The 23082-nt window shown below is 37.3% G+C and overlaps 1 protein-coding gene across 1 annotated transcript in view; it reads right to left on the bottom strand.

Moving 5' to 3' along the window:
• CSMD1 (CUB and Sushi multiple domains 1) overlaps positions 1-23082 on the bottom strand; it is a 1182441-nt gene that overhangs the window by 612109 nt on the left and 547250 nt on the right. Inside the window, exon 4 of the mRNA XM_062571121.1 lies at positions 8862-9056. Within this exon, the coding sequence (XP_062427105.1) occupies positions 8862-9056 (195 nt within the window). The remainder of the gene's footprint in view (positions 1-8861; positions 9057-23082) is intronic.

Below are 23082 nucleotides of genomic sequence, written 5' to 3'. Positions count from 1 at the left end.
GTTTACTTTAGTCTTGGGCAAGCTTTTTGCTAACTTGACAGAAAAGTTCTGTTATTAATTGATAGCATGTGCTTGAACAAACAGAATCAAAACCTCAGTTCTGCCACTCTTGTAAAAATTTAAGATTTAAGACAGGATAGCTAGATTAAGAAATCTGAACATTAATCAACAATCTCTTGTCTGCCATAGAAATAAAAGATATTCTGAATATCTTCTGGATAACTTGCAAAGAGTCTTTCTTCTTTTCCAATTAAGTATCCTTAGCTGTTTTCCAATGATCTGATAATTATTCACTTCAGAATATGATTTTATTTTAATGCTGATAATGATTCCTTAAAGTAACAGCCAAATTAATAGTAAAACCCTAATTTCTAAGCAAAAAGGGAAAAGAATAAATTCTTTAAGGTCAAATAATGAGTTTCCTAGGTTTTACAGGTATTTCTTTAACATTTAGGAAAGTTAATCCAGTTATTCCAAAAAGTATGCAGGCAGTCATACATTTTTTGATTGTTTATTTGAGGGGTTTTTTTATTATTTTTTATCAAATCATGTTATCTTTCTTGGATGCTAACTTTGCTCGTGCTCATAATGGTCAGACTGAAGTCCTCTTTGCTGTGCTTTGACTTGATTATATTATTCTGAGTGCCTCCATTATGTCTTCATTACAGTGTTCATCTAATTTTTCACTCGTTATTCTTTTTTTCCAGGCATCTCACTGCAATTTCAGCTAGCGCTTTAGACCTGGCCCCATTCATGTTTTTCCCTGGTCCTTTCTAACTACTGATTCACATTAGCACAAAAGACTACACACACACACACACACATATATATATGTACGTAAACATATACACATATCTGCACGTACATATGAAAGAATACTGGTAGCTGTGCCCTTATCTCCCTTTGGTGTCATCTGGTCAGTCCTACATTGCTCTGTAAGAAATTATCCAGTATAGCCGATTTACTTTCAGTGAAACACTTCTCTGACTTCTGATTTAATCAGTCACAACTGTTTTTATTCTGGTTACTTTGGTCTTAGCTTAAATATTTCACCAATACAGATTATTCTGAAAATGAACAAAATTAGTAAACAAGAATTTGGAATTTTACTCTAAAACTTAGATCCTGGAAAACATTTTCACTTTATCATGAAATGCAACATACTTAATTAAGGAGATCGAGAATTTTCTTTTCCTTGCCTTCTTTTGTCAGGAAACAGTTTGGGGAAGGGAGAATAAAAGCTTTGTTGAAAGACACTAACTTTTGTTGAGCTTGTAACTGGACACTAATTGATTCAGGGATAAAATGTATGGTAAAAAAAACAGGTGGAAAACTATCAGACTGCCTTACTGGACATGGTTGTGGATTCTGATCTGTGAGTGCACGTTCAAGTGTGTCTTCAGCTCAGACCAGACTTGGAATAAACATTCCTACCTTTCTCCTGTTCTAAGAGTAGTTCACGGACTATCAGAAAGTAGGAAAAAAGACATTGAAAGGGGAAAATACTAAAACCACAAGCAAAGGGACTGTACAACTTGATCTTCATAGCCATCCTTAGGGTCATAATCATAGCATATATAAAATACACAACCATGTATTTTATAAATGTTTATAAATATGGGTGAATGATGGGATCTGAACATCCTTTTTCTCCTCCTTAAACCTGTAAAATTGTATTTGTCTCAGCCTCAGAGTAGAAAGTACAATGATATCAGAGAATTATTTGTTACCTTAAAAAGTATGGATAGCACCAAAAACTTCCATTTCTGTTTGCTAGACATTCAAAAATGTTAGCTCTAAATCCCTATATTCAGTTTATCTAACTCTATAACGAGTCATTCTGATCTATAAACTGTTCTTCATTTCTCCCTTCATCTATTCTAAGAATACTTTTTGATTATATATTCTTCCCAATAGTATTTCTTCAATAATCTTTAATAACCCAGAAACACGATTAATTATTATTTGATCCTTTGGGGCCTTTCTGACATGCGATCTTCTCTACTGATTTGTCTTTTATGTATTTATCTTCTTATTTTCCCTCCAAAAATTGACTCTTTTTAGCCATAGCATATTACATGTTCTTTTCCTCACAGCTATTTTCAGTGTGAGAAAAGGCTTACAACTGTAATATCACTAACCCAATTTGTATTCCTAATGCTAGCTTCATAAAAATCTAGACTCATGCAACTATAATCAACCAGGGATTCTCAAAATTACTGAGAATTGAGAACCTAATTATATAAGGTTCCTTTTAGAAGTAGTCACATATCATAAATCAGCTATTAGTAGAGTTACTGTAGAGAATGAAATTACTATTCAAAATGTTTCAGACTTACACTGCATAGGATTTCAACTTGAAGATGAAAGAAGGCTAATGCTCTAGGTGACATTATTACTGCAGCAAGATGGAAGCAAAGGCCTTATTTCATCACAAGACAAAAATCAGAAGAGAAGTAGATTTAGGTGAGACACGATTCACTCTGTCAGCTTTTGTATACTAACAATATCTCCCTATTTTTTTCAGAAACTCATTGTAACCTTCTGGGCTGAGTTGCAATAGAAGGAGAAATGTCCATTGCTGACCTTACTATATGGGAAAACAGGAGTAACTTTTTAGTTATTATTTCACCTTTTCAGAATTTGTCTTTGAGCCTTCTTTTTTTTTGATGTTTTCTATCCTTTTGATCTCAAAGTTGCTGTTAAAAAAGTTGTCTACAATTTTTTTCATTGCCATATTTTCAAAAAAAATAGCTCTCAAATTATAGTTTACTGAAAGAAAATAGAAAACAACATAAAACAAATGTCTTCTTAACACTCAAAATCTGTGAAGTTTTTAAAAGTGACATTGGCTACACCTTAGCCTTGCCATTAGAATTCATCGTAAGTCATCAAAGAATCTGCAGCACATTTCTGTTCCTCCATCGGACTATGCTTTAAAGAGAAGACATCTGAAACCAAGCAGCATCCAAAGAAAATTTTACTGATATAGGACCCAATGGTGCCTACATCTTCCTTGAGGCTCAGTAACTCACTAGAAAATTCTCTCCTAGAAGTTGCATTTGTACAGTTAGACAATGTAAAAATTACTTGACACCAACTTTCTAACATTTCTGAAAATGTTAAGCAATAAAATTGTAGAAAATAGTCACTTGCAAGCATCAGGAAAACTAGCAAAAAATACTGTGCAGAATAAGGATATTATGAATTTTTAATATATAAACCATATGTAGCTTTGTTTACTATGTTATCTTGCTTGGATGCCATGAATTTAGTTAATGCTGACTAGAAAGAAGAATGTCATCTGGAAGCAAAACAATAACAAAAGGTACTTTCATGGAAAATACCAAGGTTCTTGAAGAAACAATGGGGGTAACATTTCTGGTTTGAAGAAATAGTAAATAAAAAAGGCATCCCTATGGTATACATTTCAGAGTGATAAAATGAAACAAAATAAGGAATCTTTAAAATCCATAATCATATTAACATCCAGCATGAACTGTAAAAATCCACTAATGTAATGTCTCATCTCACATAAATCTAACTTATAAGCAACTTAGTGTTATTATTTCATTTCTTCACAGGAGGTACACAGAAGTCTTTGGATTTCATGCAATTCCACAGGGTTTTGGGACCAAAACTGAGTTTTTATCAACAGGTTAAATAAATACAAGTACAAATGAAGAAATTATCAGTCCTGCTAGAGATATTTGAATGTAGAAGTGCCATCACATTTCCTGTACTTACAGCAGTGAACACTGCCAGAATGAGTAGTATCTGTGCAAACAAAATAAATATTTAGCAGACACTAAAGACCATTAAAAAGAGGGAAAAAAAAGATTGTATTTTCAAATTGAAGTTCATTCACAAAGGAACCATGAAGTTAAAATGTGTACATTTTTCTGAAACCTGTTTACTAACTCTTATTGAAGGACAAAAAGTCTAAAATCACACAACAGAAAGGTTAGAAAAAAATGTGTATTTTCTTCCTGTTTTCAAAGCACTGATTAAAGAAATCTTCAATGCCTACTACTTGAAATCAAGTACAAGCAACAGACATGACCCAAATCTTCACTAGTTTTGTTGTTATTGACTGTTGTATGTTTTCTCGAGCATAGAAATTAATAAAATATTTCTTTGCTCTGAGGAATTACATCAGACCTTTCAGTCACGAGAAAAAAAATAATAAATTATTATAGAACACAACTAATACTGTTTCTCACTCATCCACATGGGCCTCAATAATACCAACAAGGGAGAATCTGAGCAGTCCACTGGGCTCCCGGTTTAGAGTGAAGGGCATAGGAGCCCTGGAAGGGTTCTCCTTAATGCAAGGAGAACAGCTCAGGTAGCAGTGGTAGGATCCTGTAGAAAAAAAACGACAAAGCAGCTGGTGTTGGGCAAGAGGTCTTTGCCTGCTCACACAACCGTCTTCAAGGAATGAGAGCTGTAGGGGAAACATGAGATCTGCCTGACTAAACAGGGCAAGAGCATTTCTGCCAACAGGTTTGCTAACCTAGCAAGGAGAACTCTAAACTAAATTTGTCAGAAATGGAGGCCAAAGCCTATGGGTAAGTCAGGGAACAGGCACAAGGGAAGCACAAGTGGGATAGGGCAATGGAAGCATTTCTCTCACTCTCCCTGAGAAAGCCCACACAACTGGGTGCCCAGCTCAAGTGCCTGTACACAAACATGTGCAGCTATGGAAGCCAACTTTAGGAACTGGAACTGCACCTAAAGCCACAGACTTTTGGTGTCATTGGGATTACAGAGGTTTAGTAAGATTGTTCACCTGTGTGGAATGCTGCTGTGAATGGACACAAGCTCTTAGAAAAAGTGGGTTCAGAAGAAAAGGAGAGGCTGAACTGCACACAAAGGAGCATCTTGAATGCATGGAGCTCTGCTGTGGAACACGCAACAAGCTCACCGAGATCTTATAGATCAAAATTAGAGGGGGAAGCCAACAGGGAGGGCATTTTGGTGGGTGTCTGCTATAGATCAAGAAGGAGAAGTGAACAAAGCCTTTATACAACTAGACATTTCCCAATCACAAGGTCTCATTCTCATGGGAGACTTTAACCACCTCAACTTCTGCTTGGAAGACCAAACAGCAAGGGACAAGCAATTTACTAGATTTCTGCAGTGTATTGGGAACAATTTTTTGACCCAGGTGCCGGACAGATGAGTAGGAGTAGTCAGTATGGATTTATGAAAGGGAAATCATGCTTAACCAACCTGAGAGCCTTCTTGATGAGGTGACTGCTATGGTGGATAACTGGGGAGTGAAACAGATATTATCTCAGTTTTGAGAAGGCTTTTGATATTTTCTCCCATATCTCATAGACAAGGTGCAAAGTACAATTTAGATAACTGGGCAATGAGGTGGACTGAAAATTGACTCAAGTACTTGTCTCAAAGAGTTGTGATCAGTGGTACAAAGTCCAGCTGGAGGCCAGTAACCAGTTGTGGGGTCAATACTGGGTTCGAAACTGTTGAACATCTTCGTTAATCACCTGGGTGATGTGACAAAATCAACCTTCAGCAAGTTGGCAGATGTTAAAAAACTGAGAGGAGTGGTTGATAGACCTGAAGGCTGGGTTGCTATTCAGAGGGACCTCCATAGGCTGCCGAAATTGTCAGCCGGAAGTCCTGTGAAGTTCAACAAAGGGAAACACCAAGTCCTCTGCCCAGGGGGAAGAATAACTCCATGCACCACTAAACACTGAGGGCACCAACTAGTTGGAAAGCAGCTTTTCAGAGAAAGGCCTGGGGGTCCTGGTGGACAACAGTTGACCATGGGCCAGCAGTGCATCCCCATGGCAAAGGAGGCTAATGGCATTCTGAGCTGCATTAGGCAGGCCATTGCCAGAAGGTCAAAGAAGGTGATGCTTCCTCTCTGCTATTCACTAGTGAGGCCGCATCTGGAGTGCTGGGCCAGTGCTGGGCTCCCTAGCGCAAGAGAGACATGGACCTCTTGGAGGAAGTGCAGCAAAGGGCCACAAAGGTGGGGGGTGATGAAGGGACTGGAACTTCTGTCATATGAGGAAAGGCGGAGCTGGGACTGTTTAGCCTGGCAATGAGAAGACTCCAGGGAAATCTGATCAATGTGTATAAATATCTGAAGGGAGGGTGCACATAGGATGGAGCCAGCCTCTGCTCCATGGTGTCTAGTGACAGGATGAGAGGCAATGGGCACAAACTGAAACACAGCAAATTCCACTTGAACACAAGGAAACGTGTCTTCAGAGTGAGGGTGCTTAACACTGGAACCAGTTGCCCAGGCAGGTTGTCAAGTCTCCATTCTTGGAGATATTCAAAACTTAACAGGACATGGTCCTGGGTAACCTGCTTTAGGTGTAGCTGATCTTGCCTGAACAAGAAGATTGGACCAGATGATCTTCAGAGGTCCCTTTTAGCCCTAGCTATTTTTGTGTGATAGATCAACTAGGCAAGGAATCATTGAAACAAGTGACAGTCAACAGCAGCCTGAGCTGAAGCAGTCAAGAGTTTATTATCCTAAGGGACATGATGAAGGCAATTAATAGAAAAAACTTCCTGGATTTCAGGAGAGGAGATATCAATTTGTTTTGTAAGTGTTAGACAAGATCTCATGAGATGATGCCTTGAAGGGCAAGGGGCCCATAAGAGCTTGTTTTTCTTCAAGGGCAGCTTCCTTTCCATCTCTTATGTAACCAAATGAGTCAGCCTAGCAGGAGGCTGCTGTGGCTGAACAGGGAATTCCTAATTGAGATATTTTTACTCAAATGCAAAAAAAGCAGTATACAATAGGTGGAAGGAGGAATAACCTAGTCAAAAGAAATATAGAAATATTGCCCAGGAATACAGGGATAGAACAAGGAAGGCCAAAGCTCAGATTAAATAACACTGGTGAGGAATGTGAAGAGCAACAAGAATGGTTCTTGTTGCAACAACAACAAAAAGAAAATGAAGGAAATGGTGGCCTTCTGCTCAGTGTAGTAGGTAACCTTATGGCAAAGGTCATGAAAAAGGCTGAGGCACTGAAATGTCCTCTTTGGCTCTGTCTTCATTAGCAAAGACTGTCATCAGACTTTCCAGTTCTTAGTGCATTGTGGTAAAGTTTTTGTGTGGCAATGCAGTACCTACAGCAGGGGAGGATCAGTTTAGACGCTTCACATATAAACTGGACATGTACAAGCTCATCATACACAGTGGCATGCATCTAAGGGTTGTTGGTGAACCTAGTGTGAGGCTGCTCTTTATCATCTTTGAATGATTGTGAAAATCAGGGGCAATTCCAAATCACCGGAAAAAGATAAAATTTCATTTCTCATTTTCAAAAAAGGCAAGAAGAAGATCTATCAGGCCTCCAGAAAATTAGGGAGAAAGTCTTTATGAAAGGCATTTCCAAGCATATGAAAGACAAGAAAATTACTGAGAGAGCCAGCATGCATTTGCCAAGGGTATGTCATTTTTGGCCAACTTGATTGTCATCTTTGTTGAAAGGACTGGCTGTTTGGATTTAGCTTGACTTTTAACATTTTCAACAGTTTATCCTTATACCCTTCTAGCCAAATTGAGGGGATATGGACTGGATGGACTGACTAAAATGTGAGTGAAAAACTAGCTGGACCGTCCGGTTCAAAGGACTGGGGCCAATGATTCAAAGTCAAACTAGTGGTCAGTTAAACATGATGTTCCCCAGTGATTCAAACTAGGGCAGAAACTCTATATCATGTTTATCAGGAATCTGGACTATAGGACTGAATACATCTTTAAAAGGTTTGCATATGAAACCCTGAAGGGCAGGACTGCCATTCAGAGTTTGACAAGCTGGAAAAATGAGCAAACAGGAATATCATGAAATCCAGCAAAGAGAAATGCAAAGTTCTGAACCTGGAACTGCATAATCCTACGCACAAACACTGGATAGACGGCATCTCTGACAAAAAGACCTGAGACCCTAGTGGAATACAAGTCAAATACGAATCAGTGAAGCACTTTTGCAGCACTGAAGGCTAACCTCATACTGTGTTGCATTAGCAAGAACATAGCCAGAACGTGAAGTGATTAGTCCCTTCCCACTCAGGGACCACATCTGCAGTACTGGAATCCCCCAGTACAAACAAGATATTGATAAGACTAGAACAAAGCCACTAAGATGGCCAAGATGAAGGATATGTTGTATGACAATACAGAATGAGTAAACTGTACTTTTTAGCCTGGATGAGAGGTGGCTATGGGGAAATCGAATCGCAGTGTTCAGTTATATGGAAGATGGAGTCAGAATCTTCTCAGACATTCACCAAAAAGAGACACGAGGAAAGAGACACAATCTGAAAAAAGAAACTTCCAACTGGACATAAGAAAAGATTTCCTTGTCATGAGGGTGGCTAAGCACTGAAACAGATTTCCAGAATGGCATTGGAATCTCCATCCCCAGAGATCTAAAAATCTCGGCTGGGCAAAAAACTGAGCAAGCTGACCTAACTTTGAAGCTGTCTCTGCTTTGAGGAAGGAGGAGGACTAGAGGACAGCCAGAGATCCTTTCTAGCTTAAATTTTTGCTATGATTCTATGACTGAGGAATTGACACTGCTCTTTCCTGGCAAAATGTTTCCAGCAGAAGCTGGCAAAAGCATTCACCAGATTCTGCCGTACAATTCCTACAGCTTTCCCCCATTTAAATAAAAGGGGGGGGGGGAACTGTAGATAAAATCTGGGACTTCTGAACAGTCATTTCTTCTCAGTTGTAATTACAGTATTCAATGGTGTAAATTTTTAGAAAGTACATTGGCCTAAAAAAACCACTACAAATTCATTTCATCTGATGTTTTAATATTGTATTAATATTTTAAGGATGTTTCATGTTTTCATTTTTACCTCTGCAAAAAGGAACCGGAAAATCCCATGATGCACCATTTCCAGGACTCACAATACATGTCAGCATGGCATGGCCTTCCAGAATGTAACCAGAGATACAGCTATATCGGATTTTATCTCCAATGTTGAATCTTGTTCCATGAAGTACTCCTTTAGGAATTTCTCCTGGGTTGCCACAAGTATGACTAGGTAATACTGTTGAAAGAAAGAAGGAAAAAGCTGTAGTTGAAATCTACAGAAAGAAGTAATACATATTTCTGAAACAATCGTCATCAAATAATTGTTAAGTATTTTTAATATTACAATATGAGACAACATCCTCTACATGAATAAGGTCAAACTATATTATGGAATGTACTTTTACGTAAGATTAAGTTTATAACAGACATCATCACTTTCAAAGCTAATTTTAAGCTTAGTTCTTAACATATCTTCAATAAAGTTCTTTACAGGTCCTTTCTCAAACAACAAAATAGCCTAAAAATCCTGCTATTCCTCCCACACTTTGCAATGAAGACATTTCTATTTAATTATTTTTTGCAAATAATTGAAGAATATTCTTACATTATTATGGAGCTAGGCAGCTCTACTGACTTCCAGTCATAGGAATTTCATTCACAGTTTTCATTTTAGTTGATAGAATAACAATTTAAAAGAATTCTAATTATCCATTTTCTTACTGTAAATTAAAGTTTAAATACATTAAAAACCACACATTTAATTTTCTGCTTAATTTCAAATTATTCCAGGTATTAGCAAATGAGAAATTAAATCAATCTTTGTTAATATAGTTCTAGGAAGAGACAGGAACTATAATGGAAACAATGATTAAGCAACGACATTGGGCTGATATGAATGGACATATTTATTTTTCTTTTTCCCTGCAGAAAATCATTAGCATTTATAAGTACTTATTTGGAATAGGTTATTGAAACTAGTTGGCAGTTCAAAGAAGATACTCCTCCACCTAAAAATATCAAAACACTATGTGAGTGTTTGTGTACATTTTTGTGCATGTGAGAATGGAATTGTTATTAAATTTGAAATTCATTAATTGCGTGCCTTTCCTTTCACTGAAGCATTGAAATTAAAATCATTTAATTTCCTTTATAGCAGAACAAATAAGTGTAGAAAATTGAAGTATGTCATGAACAAATGATGTATCACAGCACAAAAGATAAATGTGTTCATCAAAGAAATGAAGAACCTGAAAAGCTCGCATATATTTCAGGTATTGTTTCTGACACCCTGTGTTTTCATGGACAAATTATTTCAGTCTTGTGCTTCTTCCCGACTCCACCCATTTGCAAAATAAACACAGCTATACTAATCTCACTCACCTATATGCTTTGAGGATTAATTATTCAGAAGATGCACATCCTCAGAGTATTGTAAAGCAATATATCAATATATCAATGCTAATTAATTCCCATTTTGCTATGTAAGTTCACTTATTGAATGTACACCCTCAATTCGTTACTAAAACAATTAGTCACACTGGCATTTAAATGATCACAATTACATTCAAGTTAGAACACAAATTATATGTGCAAATTCCAAAAAGGTCCAAGAGTAAAAGCTTTCCAAAAACATAAAGTTAAAAACGTAAAACACAGAACACTCTTATTTACATCAGTCTCTCAACTAGGAAAATCTCAAACAGCTACAAATATTAACTAGGTAACAAAGGCGGCATAACACTCCGATGAGCTAGATGAACGTTCTACCTATGTTATGGACTGGAGAACTAAGATTTCTGTGAGTTACAGGAGCTACTTGAAGTTTTTCAAAGATTAACCAGCAAGCTAGAAAGAAACAACATGACACCTGACTTCTTTTACGCTATTTCAACAGCCAAAATAAAGGAGGATGAATGCATTGTTTCCCAGATGAAGCCTCAGCTTCTAGGTAAGCAGATATTATAGCTCAATTTCACATGCATTAATCTCATATAATATGAGATTTACTTAGATGGCACTCATCTACATTGAAAAGAAAGTCAATGTTTAATTCACATATGCAAGAATGTATAAAACACACTAAAGGAAATAATTTTAAGACACTGAATAAATTGAAATAAAATACAGATTGAAAACTTGGCAGCAATGATTCATTACTTACAATAGATATGTTTTATAGCACTAGAGGTATTAAAAATGTTAGCTCCGTGTTTACAGATTTTCCATTTTTGTTGCTCTAGTCATGATAGGTCAATGATACAAAACACTACTGCTAACACAGATAAATTCTGCAGCACAAGCTAGACAAGCCAAGGTATGTTAAGTGGTTTGGACATGAGAGAATATCTGTGTCTGAAACTAGAACCTTCCTTTTCTGTCCTTTTTCAAATCAAAATATTTTTACAAAGCATTATAACATGACATTGTTTCATCATAAGATCTGCTTTATTGAGGTATTTATAGAAGTATTTGTACAATCTCAAAGAGCATTTATTTTTTTGAGAGGGTGTGCTGCATAGAAAAATATTTTATTCAAAGATACTATAAGTTCTTACAAACTGCATTCCAGAAGTATCAAAGCAAATCTGGACAGGCTGGAGAGCTGGGCAGAGCTCTCCTCCCTACCTCCTGAGGTTCAACAAGGGCAAGTGCAGAGTCCTGCATCTAAGGAAAAATAACTCCAGGACAAGCTGGGGGCTGACTCTGGAGAGCAGCTCTGCAGAGAAGGCCTGGGAGTGCTGGTGGATGATAACTTGACCATGAGCCAGCAATGTGCCCTTGTGGTCAGGAAAGCCAATGGTCTCCTGGGGTGCATTAGGAAGAGTGTTGCCAGCAGGTCGAGGGAGGTGATCCTGCCCCTCTACTCAGCCCTGGGGAGGCCTCGTCTGCAGTGCTGTGTCCAGTTCTGGGTCCCATCCTGTTCAACTTCTTCATCAGTGACCTGGATGAGGGGACGCAGTGCCTCCTCAGCAAGTTTGCTGATGATACCAAGCTGGGAGGAGGGGCTGGCACACCTGAGGGTTATGCTGCCATTCAGAGAGACCTGGACAGGCTGGAGAGCTGGGCAGAGAGGAACCTCCTGAGGGTCAACAAGGGCAAGTGCAGAGTCCTGCACCTAGGGAAAAATAACCCTAGGCACCAGGACAAGCTGGGGGCTGACCTGCTGGAGAGCAGCTCTGCAGAGAAGGACCTGGGAGTGCTGGTGGATGACAGAATGCCCATGAGCCAGCAATGTGCCCTTGTGGCCAAGAAGGCCAATGGTCTCCTGGGGTGCATTAGGAAGAGTGTTGCCAGCAGGTGGAGGGAGGTGATCCTGCCCCTCTACTCAGCCCTCAGGAGGCCTCATCTGGAGTGCTGTGTCCAGTTCTGGACTCCCCACTACAACAGAGACATGAACTACTGGAGAGAGTCCAGCGTAGGGCTATAAAGATGATCAGAGGGCTGGAGCACCTGCCCTATGAGGAACGGCTGCGAGAGCTGGGCCTCTTCAGCCTGGGGAAGAGAAGACTGAGGGGGGATCTTATCAATGTGTACAAGTACCTGAAGGGAGGGTGTCCAGGGGATGGGGACAAACTCTTTTCAGTTGTCCCGTGTGACAGGACAAGAGGCGATGGGCAGAAATTGAAGCACAGGAAGTTCCACCTGACCGTGAAGGGGAATTTCTTCCCTGTGAGAGTGACAGAGCACTGGCACAGGTTGCCCAGAGAGGGAGGTTGGACTAGATGATCTCCAGAGGTCCCTTCCAACCTTACTGATTCTAAGATTCTATGAAATCTATATCTGCCATATATACGACAACTGGTATTGACTAACAACAGTTGAAATCATACTGCAGCAAATCACTCTTCTAAATGTGTAAAGAAGCTCTCCTACAATATGACTTTTTTCTCACTTTTCTTACCCCTACGTCTGTCAAGATTCCAGAAATAATGGGACTCAGCATCCTGAGGCTGGCACACATTTTGCCACAACCTTCTAAAAAATAGTAAAAGATAAGTGATCTGAGAATGACAGCCATGCTCAATAATGTATGTAATAGTTCCCAGGATTTCATTGCTTGTCAAGATCAAGCATTCGACTACATTATTAATATGCTTTTCTGAAAATTTCAGGAAAGTCTATTAAGGTAGCTGAACAATTCCATCTGCACAGACTTTACTCTTCCTATTTCTGGACATAAGATGGATTCCTTTGAAGGTTCTTAACAGTGACCAACACAGTTGACCCTTTAGATTATGAGAGCTCTAGCTGACCAAAGCTGTCATATGCACAGGTCACATATGTCCCTCACAACATTATTTCAGTGCAGTTTTCAGTAAAAAAACTATTTTTCCACTATGTTACTGAACTCTACTTTAAATAGGATTGAGAGTCGGCAATAACTCCCTGGAGGAAACTGGTAGAATCACTAGTGTTGCAGTGTCTTTTCTTACCAAAATGCTCGGTTCATGAAATAATTTGATGTCCTCTAACGTCACTTAGATAAAGCTGCACAGAAGCACTGAAGGTAAAGATTTTTGAATACCGACCTAACCTATTAGAGTGTTCTCACAGGGTGTGCTACACCTCGTTTTTTATTTTTCTCAAGTCTTTCCTATGCTAAGAAAATTAAGTGTTCTGCAAATAATCTGATTAGACTTAATGTTTTAAAAGCAAAAATATGTACAAAAAGGATAGCTGAACCATATTCAGCTCCTAAGATTATAGCTTATGAGTCTATCTTCATTGTTAACAGAAATATAATAACCTGCACGGACTTCATTTCCTAGCACAGTTCAGCTGGGTGCACTGTGCTGAAAGATCTATTCATGCAATTAAATATATCAGAATGGCCTTCCTCTTGCAATGTATTTTCACAAATAGTAGAAAATCTGTTACTGTGACCATTGGCTGCTTCTAATTATGCACATAGAAAACTTCCAGTACCACTGTCATAAATCTGACAAATGTATATCATCAAACTCAATAATGTAATTAACTAGATAACACGCCAAAAATTTTAACTCACATTCAAAATAATTATATATACTCTACATATTGATTCTTTTTTTTTTTGGAAAAGTATTCAAAACTGATCATAACCTATATAATAAAACATAACATTAATATTCAGACAGTGACAGAAGACAAAATCACAGAGGACTGCAAAATGTAGAAAAGAATTGGCATCATTTTTGACAATGTATGTATAATCAATTAAACTTTGTTAAATAAATGGATATAGGGAGAAATGTGCCCATGCATTAGTACACATTGGCAGTGGGGACAGGAAGGGGAGACCAGCTGGAAAGCAGCTTTTCAGAGAAGGACCTGGGCGTCCTGGTGGACAACAAGTTGGCCACAAGTTCGAGGTCCATGTCTCTTGTGCTGGGGAGCCCAGCACTCCGGATGTGGCCTCATTAGTGAATAGCAGAGAGGAAGCATCACCTTCCTTGACCTGTGGACAATGCTCTGCCTAATGCAGCCCAGAATGCCATTAGCCTCCTTTGCCATGGGGATGCATTGCTGGCCCATAGTCAACTTGTTGTCCACCAGGACCTCCAGGCCTTTCTCTGAAAAGCTGCTTTCCAGATAGTCTGCTACTCTTTCTGCCCTCCCAAAAATGTATACTGGTGCATAGAGTCATTATTCCCCTCCAGGCACAGGACTTGGTGTTTCTCTTTGTTGAACTTCACAAGATTCCTGGCTGACAATTTCTCCAGCCTGTGGAGGTCCCTCTGAATGGCAGCACAGCCATCTGGTCTATCAGTCACTCCTAGTTTTATATCATTTGCCAACTTGCCAACGATATGTTTGGTTCCATAATCCAGGTCATTAATGTTCAACAGTATTTGTCCCAGTATTGACCCCACCACTAGTGACTGCCCTACAACAAATTTGATAATGAGTCAGATTCATAGCATATAGAATTTCTGTGCAAGTCCTGTATGTGCAGAGAGATGCTCCTAACTTATGAGACATTATGAACATCTTATGACAGGCAAATCCACAATAGCTGTTATTTACAGTGAAGTAGTACCAAGATTTCTCAATAAACTGAACTGGGTTGTGACCTAAGGTAGTCAAGAGATACCACTTGGAAAGATACTGAAGGAATAATACAAGATTTGGGGTATTTATGCTCCTGTAGGAGGGCCCTACAAATATCCATTGACAGAGCTTTCCTGTTTGCATCGCTTTGTCCCTCATTGTGCTGAAGCTGAACTTCAAAAGAGGGACTAAAAACTGTCAAAAGTATTAGGGGTAAGTCAAGATATATACGTACGTATGTATGTGTACATATACACACACACACAAACATGAACACTATATATATGTATATATATATCTGTATACACACACACATATATATCAATATCAACTTTGAAGGATGAAGGCAAAGGGGAGGCTGGTGCAGCTATGGCAATGGCACAGCTCTAGTAATTTTAACAGAATCTTTTTACTGGTATCTGCTGAGGCAATAGCACTAATCATTCAGACAGACCTTAAGGCTACAAGAATAATGGTGTTTTGAGTGGCTAATCTAAAAATACATTTTATTTCTTCTCAAAAATGAAAGTTCTTTTTTAATCAATTTACAGTTCAAATATATATAACAAAATTATTCTATTTCCATGTCCAGGTAATTTTTTAAAAGGCAAATCTACACCTTGACAACTGTTCTGAATACCTATGAGCCTCCCTTGACACCTAGAATAATTATTTCAATTAAAAAATAGCAAAGCTGAATGCTTAAGCTTGATAGGAGTCATGGCATTTCACTACAGGTTTTGAAGTAACAACAAATTTATTTATTACAATTTATCTCATTCATGTCCTTAATCATACCTCCTTTTTAAACAACATAAATTAGTTGTAGAAAGATCAAAACAGAAACACTTATTTATTTCAAATTTGTCAAATTATCTATTGAAATATGTAGTTAGCACCTACTGATAATTTTAGGAACGAATCATGCTTTCAGTATATCCTTTTGAATAATATTAACCACATTGGTTTATAATTTTAATTCTTATCAGAATTACTTTTAGCTGTCATTCTTACCTAATTTAATTACTCTTTCTTCATCATACTCACAATTTCCTTCTAAAGATAGAGTGAATGAAAGTCATATAGGCAAACAGTCACCATTCACCAGCATTATGAATATTGTTAATTTATAGTGCTCATATCCATTTGTGCTTAAAGGCTCTTTACAATATCAGTTTAATGCAACTAGATCAGTTGACATAATCAAATACTCGAGGGGAAAAGTGCACAAACTGCACAAGTTCTTCACATGGCTCACTGTCATGACTTCTTTTTATCTTTTACTTGAATTTGCAAAACAAAAATGGGAACTGAAATAAAATCTGCTCCAAAAGTTACTTATTGCATACTCATTATGCAATTCTGCATGATATAGTCTAGCTAAAACACTCATCATAGCTTCAACTTATAAGCAACTGGATCAGATTCTCTGCTAGCAGAAAAGATTTTCTCAGGTCAGTATAGCTGCTGTACATAAGCCTTCAAGAAAAAATACAAATCAAGAATTTTCATTAAAAAAACCCTCAAGATAAGCTCTCTACAGAACCTCCACTTACCATCTTAACCTCTTTTTCCCACACAGTGATTAAGAAATAGCCTGAGTTTTTTTTTAATTATCAAAATTATTTTCCTTATATGATTTCTACCATTTTTTTTCTGAGTTTGGGGAGCTCTATTTTATTTTCCCCTCTCTTTTTGCCCTCCAAAGTGCATCTAACTATTAAATGGTAAAATGGCATAGCTTACACTTTAGCAGGAAGAGGCTGAAAGAACTAGGTTTGTTAAGAACAGAAGACAAAAGGAGATCTTATTGCTGCCTAAAACTACCTAATGGGAGGGTGTTGAGAAGACAGTCAGACTCTTCACAGAGCCATACAAGGAGAGAACGAGAGTCAGTGGGCACCAGTTGGAACATGGGAAGGTCTGACCAGATACAAGGAAAACTTTTCTTCACCATGAAAAAGTGATGGTCAAACACTGGAGCAAATTTCCCAGAAGAGACTGGAATCTCCATCATCAGAGATATTCAAAGTCAGCTGGATGATGCCCTGAGGAAACTGCTCTAATTGAACCTACTTTGAGCAGCAGGCTGGACTAGAGACCTCCAGAGGTCATCCCACATGATTCTGTGATTAGTAATCTCATATGATCTTAAACTGTGTGTCACTATCGGAATGAAAATATGAAATGAATACGAAATGGTTATGAACACATATACAAGCTTACTAAATGCAAGTGAGAACGGTATTCAGTTTGGCCTGGTATAAGAATGGAGTATAACATATCCACTCAAACAACAAACAACAGAAGATGCTAGAGGAGCTGGTTACAAAGATTCAACCAAAAGCACTTGTTAAATATCAATTAATTACTGTTTGGTGTTGAATCATACAGTTGTTGATTGAATAGATTCCTTTATAACACTCTCTGGCATTTAATTTTACTTTTCCAACAAAAAGAAAACTGTCTTTTTCACTCCTTGTTTACTATGCTAATAGCCCACATGGAGTTTCATCTTATTCCCACAAAGGTTGCAGAGCTTTATTTACAAAGATAATAAAATTCATTCTTGAGTTTTATCACAGCAGCTTCATCACACAGAGGACAAAATAAAATAGAAGTACTTTTCTTAAGTAGCTTTCAGTTAATCTATCCCAAACTACAAGCAATTCTAAACTGTGAAACAAAAAGGTGCTAAGAATACTGTGCCAGTTCTTACTATCTTATCTGGACATAGGTAAGTAACACTACTTTGTATAATGTATTCCACTCATTCCTTACAAAATGTGTGTGGGGACATAATAAACATAAAAATATCTAAAGAACAATTCTATAAACATTAAGGAAGTGATTATGAGTTTTACTCATAGATATATTTTCATTTTAAAATGAATATAACATTTAAGATCATCCACCAAGGGTGAGAGATTTTACAAACTTTATAAAACATCATCTCAGAATGTCTTCCAGATTATCAGATAAAGTAGTTGCTTGATTTTGAAGCCAAGTGGTTCATTATTTTTATTAGCAGGAAAATAAATGACAGTTAGACAAAGGATTAAAAAACTATTCTAGCTCAATTTTCTTTAGAAATGAAAAAAATCCTACATGGTCAAGCTTGGATTAGGAAAAGTGCTAATGTTGACAGGTTTCTGTCCTTTCTTAATGATTATTAAGAATCTTTCTTTATTGTTTAAGACTTGGCATCTTTTCTACATTTTAACTTTCAGTTCAATAGTAGGCTGGAAGAACCAACGTCTCATGTCTCACCAATCTGGTTTTCTCCTGTGGAGAGATGACTGGCTTAGCATACTAGTGGTGAACAGTGAACCTTGTTTACCACAACTTCAGCAAAGTCTTTGACATGGTCTTCCATAGTAGACTTCTAACAGAGCCAGGGAAACACAGAATGGGTAAGTGGACTATAGTCCACTTATACTTAGTCCCTACTTATAGGTAGGGGAACCACCAAGTTCAGAGGGTTGTGACCAAGTTCAACTGGCAGCAGGCTGTTAGTTGCACTCTTCAAGGGATTACAGTGGAACTAATATTTTGTAATATCTTTTACTCTAACAGGAGAATGAACTCTTTTCACATTTGCAGACGATACCAAATCGAGGAACAGTCAACACACTGGAGGGCAGGGCTGCTATTTCTCCACGCTGTCCCCCAGAAACGTGTTGACTCCAGAGATCCCTTGGAAATGTGTTGACACAACAAAAGCAAATGTAAAATTCTGCACCAAGGACATGCAAGCGTACAGACTGGGACCAGCTGGGTGGAAAACAAGTTGGCAAAAATGGGCCTGGGGATTCTGGTGGACAAGTTGAATATGAGCCAGCTATGAGCCAGGGCTCATTAAGCAGCAAGACAGAAAATCATAACCCTAGCTGCAGAAAAGGGCAACCATTAGAGGAACAGTCCTTCCCTTTATTTTGCATTTGGAAGACCACAGCTGGAGTACTGGGTTCAGTTTGGGGCTCCCAGTACAAAAAGGGCACACTGGAATAGGTTCATCAGAGAACAACCACGACAGCTGTGGGCTGGAGCATATCCCCTTTGGGAGAGGCTGAGAGAGCTGGGCTTTTGCAGCTTGGAGAAGAGATGGCTTTGGGCTGGAGAAATCTTAACCCTGTCCTCAACTACATAATGGCAGAATGTAGCAAAGACAGAAACAGACTTCTCAGGTGCATGGTGATAGGATGAGAGGCAAGAGAGACAAGCTGCAATGAGGAAAACTGCAATTCTAACACAGGAATTCTTTTTTTCCTCATCATGCAGGTAGTCAAGGGTTGAAGCAAGTTACCTAGAGAAACGGTGAAATCTCTGTCCTTGGAGATACTCAGAAAACAGCTGGACAAGACCCTGCTTTGAATGGAGGTATTGAGTCAAATGACCTTCAGAGATCCTTTGCAACCTAAATTATTCTCATTCTCTATCTTAAAAGAATTTGTTAATGAACTGGCCCCTTTTGAATCACTGGCTGCTAGTACTAGTTATAGTGATCATAATTTTTTTTTCTATTTTTTATGGTCCTGAGTTTCAAGTTTACTCCTGACTGATTATATGCTGCTGGGACAGAGATTATGCAAGTACAGACAAAATGTTAATATCTAATGTAATATGGAGTATTAGACCACAGTTAGGGCCCTGGGTTCCACAGAAATAATAATAAAATAATTTTATGATGAGTTCTGAGATTTAAAAAGCCCTCAGTATAATAAAGATAAGGTGAAACCACATAACAAGAAAAATAATAATTAAAAGAAATGCCTCCCACAGGAAGCGTAATTCAACAATTATTCTGTATTGGTACTATCACTAAATTAATTTTTACTCTATCTCATAGTTCTTTCTGATATTTAAGAAAGGCTTCTGGGAACACTCAATTTTTAGCCTGCTTCATTTATTTCTCTCTCTCACACACACACTCACATAAATATGTATATGAAGCACATTAGATTAAACAAGAAATATTCAGTTTGAATGCCTCCATTTTTTTAGTTTTTCTCTTAATAAAAGATCCCAGGACTTCTCCAAAACCGCATACAGAAGCTGGCATGTCAAAATAGAGATCTCACAGAAGATACAAATCTAAGCTGATTATAAATCCAGTTGTGAAAAAGAAGAGAAATATATATATAAATTTCACTTTTTTTCTCCCAGAAATGAATAAGGATATTTTTCCAAGCCACAGAGCTCAATGTCATACTATCCCAAGATCATGAAAAATTTAGAACATGATGTAACTATCTCATATTTTCAGTTCTATATCTGGGAAAATATTAGCAAAATTATTGCATACTATCTTGTTTAGACCACTTTGTAAACTCACTGATCATTTTATTTTAATTGACACAAAATACAAATATATTCCCCAAAAGTTGTTTAAGGTATGTTCTATTCATGTGAAGACTGTTTACGTTTTGGAACTACCATCTATTTTTCCTCCATGAAATCTAGTATACCTGAAGGTACACCTGAAGTTATTTCCAGAAAAGCTCCAGTTTGATTCAAATATGAGAACAAGAGTCCTAATTTTCAAAAGATAACAGATACTGAACTCCTTTGCAAGTGTTATCACTAGCATTTCTACTGTAGATGCTAGAACTCGCAGTCTGGGTCTCAGCTGAAGGTTATTGAACTCTAGCTCTCCATATTTTCAAACTAAAAAATGGCCAGATGTTTATGGGGGTTTTTTTTGAATAATTAGACTGTGTATAGGTATCTGAAGGGAGGGTGTCAAGGGGATGGGGACAAACTCTTTTCAGTTGTCCCATGTGACAGGACAAGAGGCAATGGGCAGAAATTGAAGCACAGGAAGTTCCGCCTGACCGTGAGGGGGAATTTCTTCCCTGTGCGAGTGACGGAGCCCTGGCACAGGTTGCCCAGAGAGGTTGTGGAGTCTCCTTCTCTGGAGCTATTCAAAGCCCGCCTGGATGCAACCCTGTCTAGCATGCTGTAGGTGATCCTGCTTGAGCAGGTGTTGGACTAGACGATCTCCAGAGGTCCCTTCCAACCTTACCCATTCTGTGATTCTGTGTAAATTTCATTAATTAATTCAAGTAAATCAGAGTTTCTTTTTGAACACAAAAAAATAAGCACTTTATGACAAAAGTTTGCTGCTAGTCAGCAACTCAAAGGTTATTCTCAACTTTATTTAACATTATATTTATATGAAACATGCATCAGGACTATACCCAGCAGTCACTAAAACCCAAAATTCTAGTAATTACTCAAAAGTGCAATTTTGGATGGCAGCGGGAAATTATTCTACATTTGTATGATTTTAAGTTCCTCAATCTTGCCATTTGCTATAAGAAGTTTATTTTCATCCTGAAAAGTAATTTCTGAACAATTCCATTGAACAGATATATTGAGTATTGTGTTAAAGTAAGTCCCATATTCCTTATACTTGTAATATTAAATTCAAAAGATCATGCTCATAAAGCCAACATAAAGAAAGCAATAATGTGAAGTCTGTTTTACTCCTATTTTTCAGGAGGTTTTTAAATATAGTTCAGTTTACATATTTTTTCAAATATTAAAAAATACAATTTGAAATATTTTGGCTATAATTCATTATGAAGTGCCTTATATTATGTAGTAGCACTAAATCTACTACTAAAAAAGTAATACCAAACTTCTGTGATTATTGGTATGCATGCACTTGCATACACCCATGCACACAGACACAAAATTATCCTTGACAGTTTTAGTCTGTAAGGTTCTAATACTAGATGATTTACATCCTTCTTTAAAATTATTTCATAAAAATTTAACAGATTTCATTTTGGTTCTCTCAGGAGTTCATTACAGAACACAGATATGAAAACATAGAAAGTACAAGTTCACGCAGCATGTAATAACAAAGCCATATTTATGTTCCTAGCCCCCAGATGTAACATGTCAAGAATATATATGGGACAGAAATTTACATCCTGAAGCATTACAAGCATGACCCACTACTTGTCTGCTAGTATTTTTTTTATTGAGCTTAATTCTGTTGGGCCTTTCATTTTCCTAAGAATAAATAAAAATGAAAAAAAATACCTTTATAGGTTTACAGTGACAAAGTTGTTTCCTTAGCTGAACAAATAGGAACCTGTATTTTCATACAATCCAAAGATAAGATGAAATCTATTCTATCTGTAGATGAAATCTATGTATTTGTGCACTCATGAATCACTGCAATATTTTCCAAATAAAATACCTGAATGACATCACTTCTGAAATCTGCAGCTTTCTTGTCTTACAAGTATTTACCTAACTGTGTCTGTCAGTCTCTAAGGATGTGCAAAATTATTTTGGATTGCACAGCTATGAAAATCATTTGGGAGTATGCAACAACTTTAACACTCTAATACATTTCCCACATTGAGATTGATATTTTAATTTTCTTGTGCAGGTAATAATGAAAGATTGATGGATTTTATTTTTAGTGTGTTTACTTTTATTATAAAGTATATAATAAATGTCTTGCCGTTGGTTATGAGACTATAAAATCAATATTGTACAAACAACACTAGAGAACTCTCAAGTGCAAAGGCAATTTGAAGTTAAAGCTAAAATTTTCTATTTCCTTGAACTTACTTTGTCTTACATATACCACACTGTTTGCTAGATGAGCTGAGATCAGTGAGTATTATTCCTTGATTTTAGCTCTCCCTTTTTGAAAAAGGAGGAGAGCAAAGCATGATAGTCCAGGGAGAGACTATAGAAAGCACCTGGGACCATGAAGAATTTATAAATGGAAACATTACCTGCTATTGCAGATCAAAAGTCATTAGTCATATTCTTAAAAAATACTAAATTCATACTTCCCCACACACATACCTTAAAAAAGTTACAGTGTTCAGCGATCTGTCTTCTAATTTGTCAGTATGAATATTACAAATGCATGCAACATCTGTTGCCTGCCCTTCTAATTCTGAGAAAGAACATTTTGACCTTTTGGCAATGAAGGAATTTCTACTTTCACAACTAAAACTGGAAAGAAGTAAAGTGAGATTAAATGTCTATTCAGATTCTATGTGGTGGTTCCTTTATAGTTGTATTTGAGAGAAGACAATGAATTAAGAAAAAGAAAAGAAAGAAATATTCAGATATTACTTGCCATTCTTTTCTGTTGTATTCCAATTCTCTTTGTTTATTTGATTATATTTTGCTTGAAAACTTCTATATGTGTGCTTGATGTATTCACGATTTGAAAGTACAGAAGAGTGACAAAA

Source organism: Rhea pennata, chromosome 3, assembly GCF_028389875.1.
Source record: "Rhea pennata isolate bPtePen1 chromosome 3, bPtePen1.pri, whole genome shotgun sequence".
NCBI lineage: Eukaryota > Metazoa > Chordata > Aves > Rheiformes > Rheidae > Rhea > Rhea pennata.
Note: the sequence above shows the minus strand (reverse complement) of the source record. Positions and strands in the feature narration are given on the sequence as shown.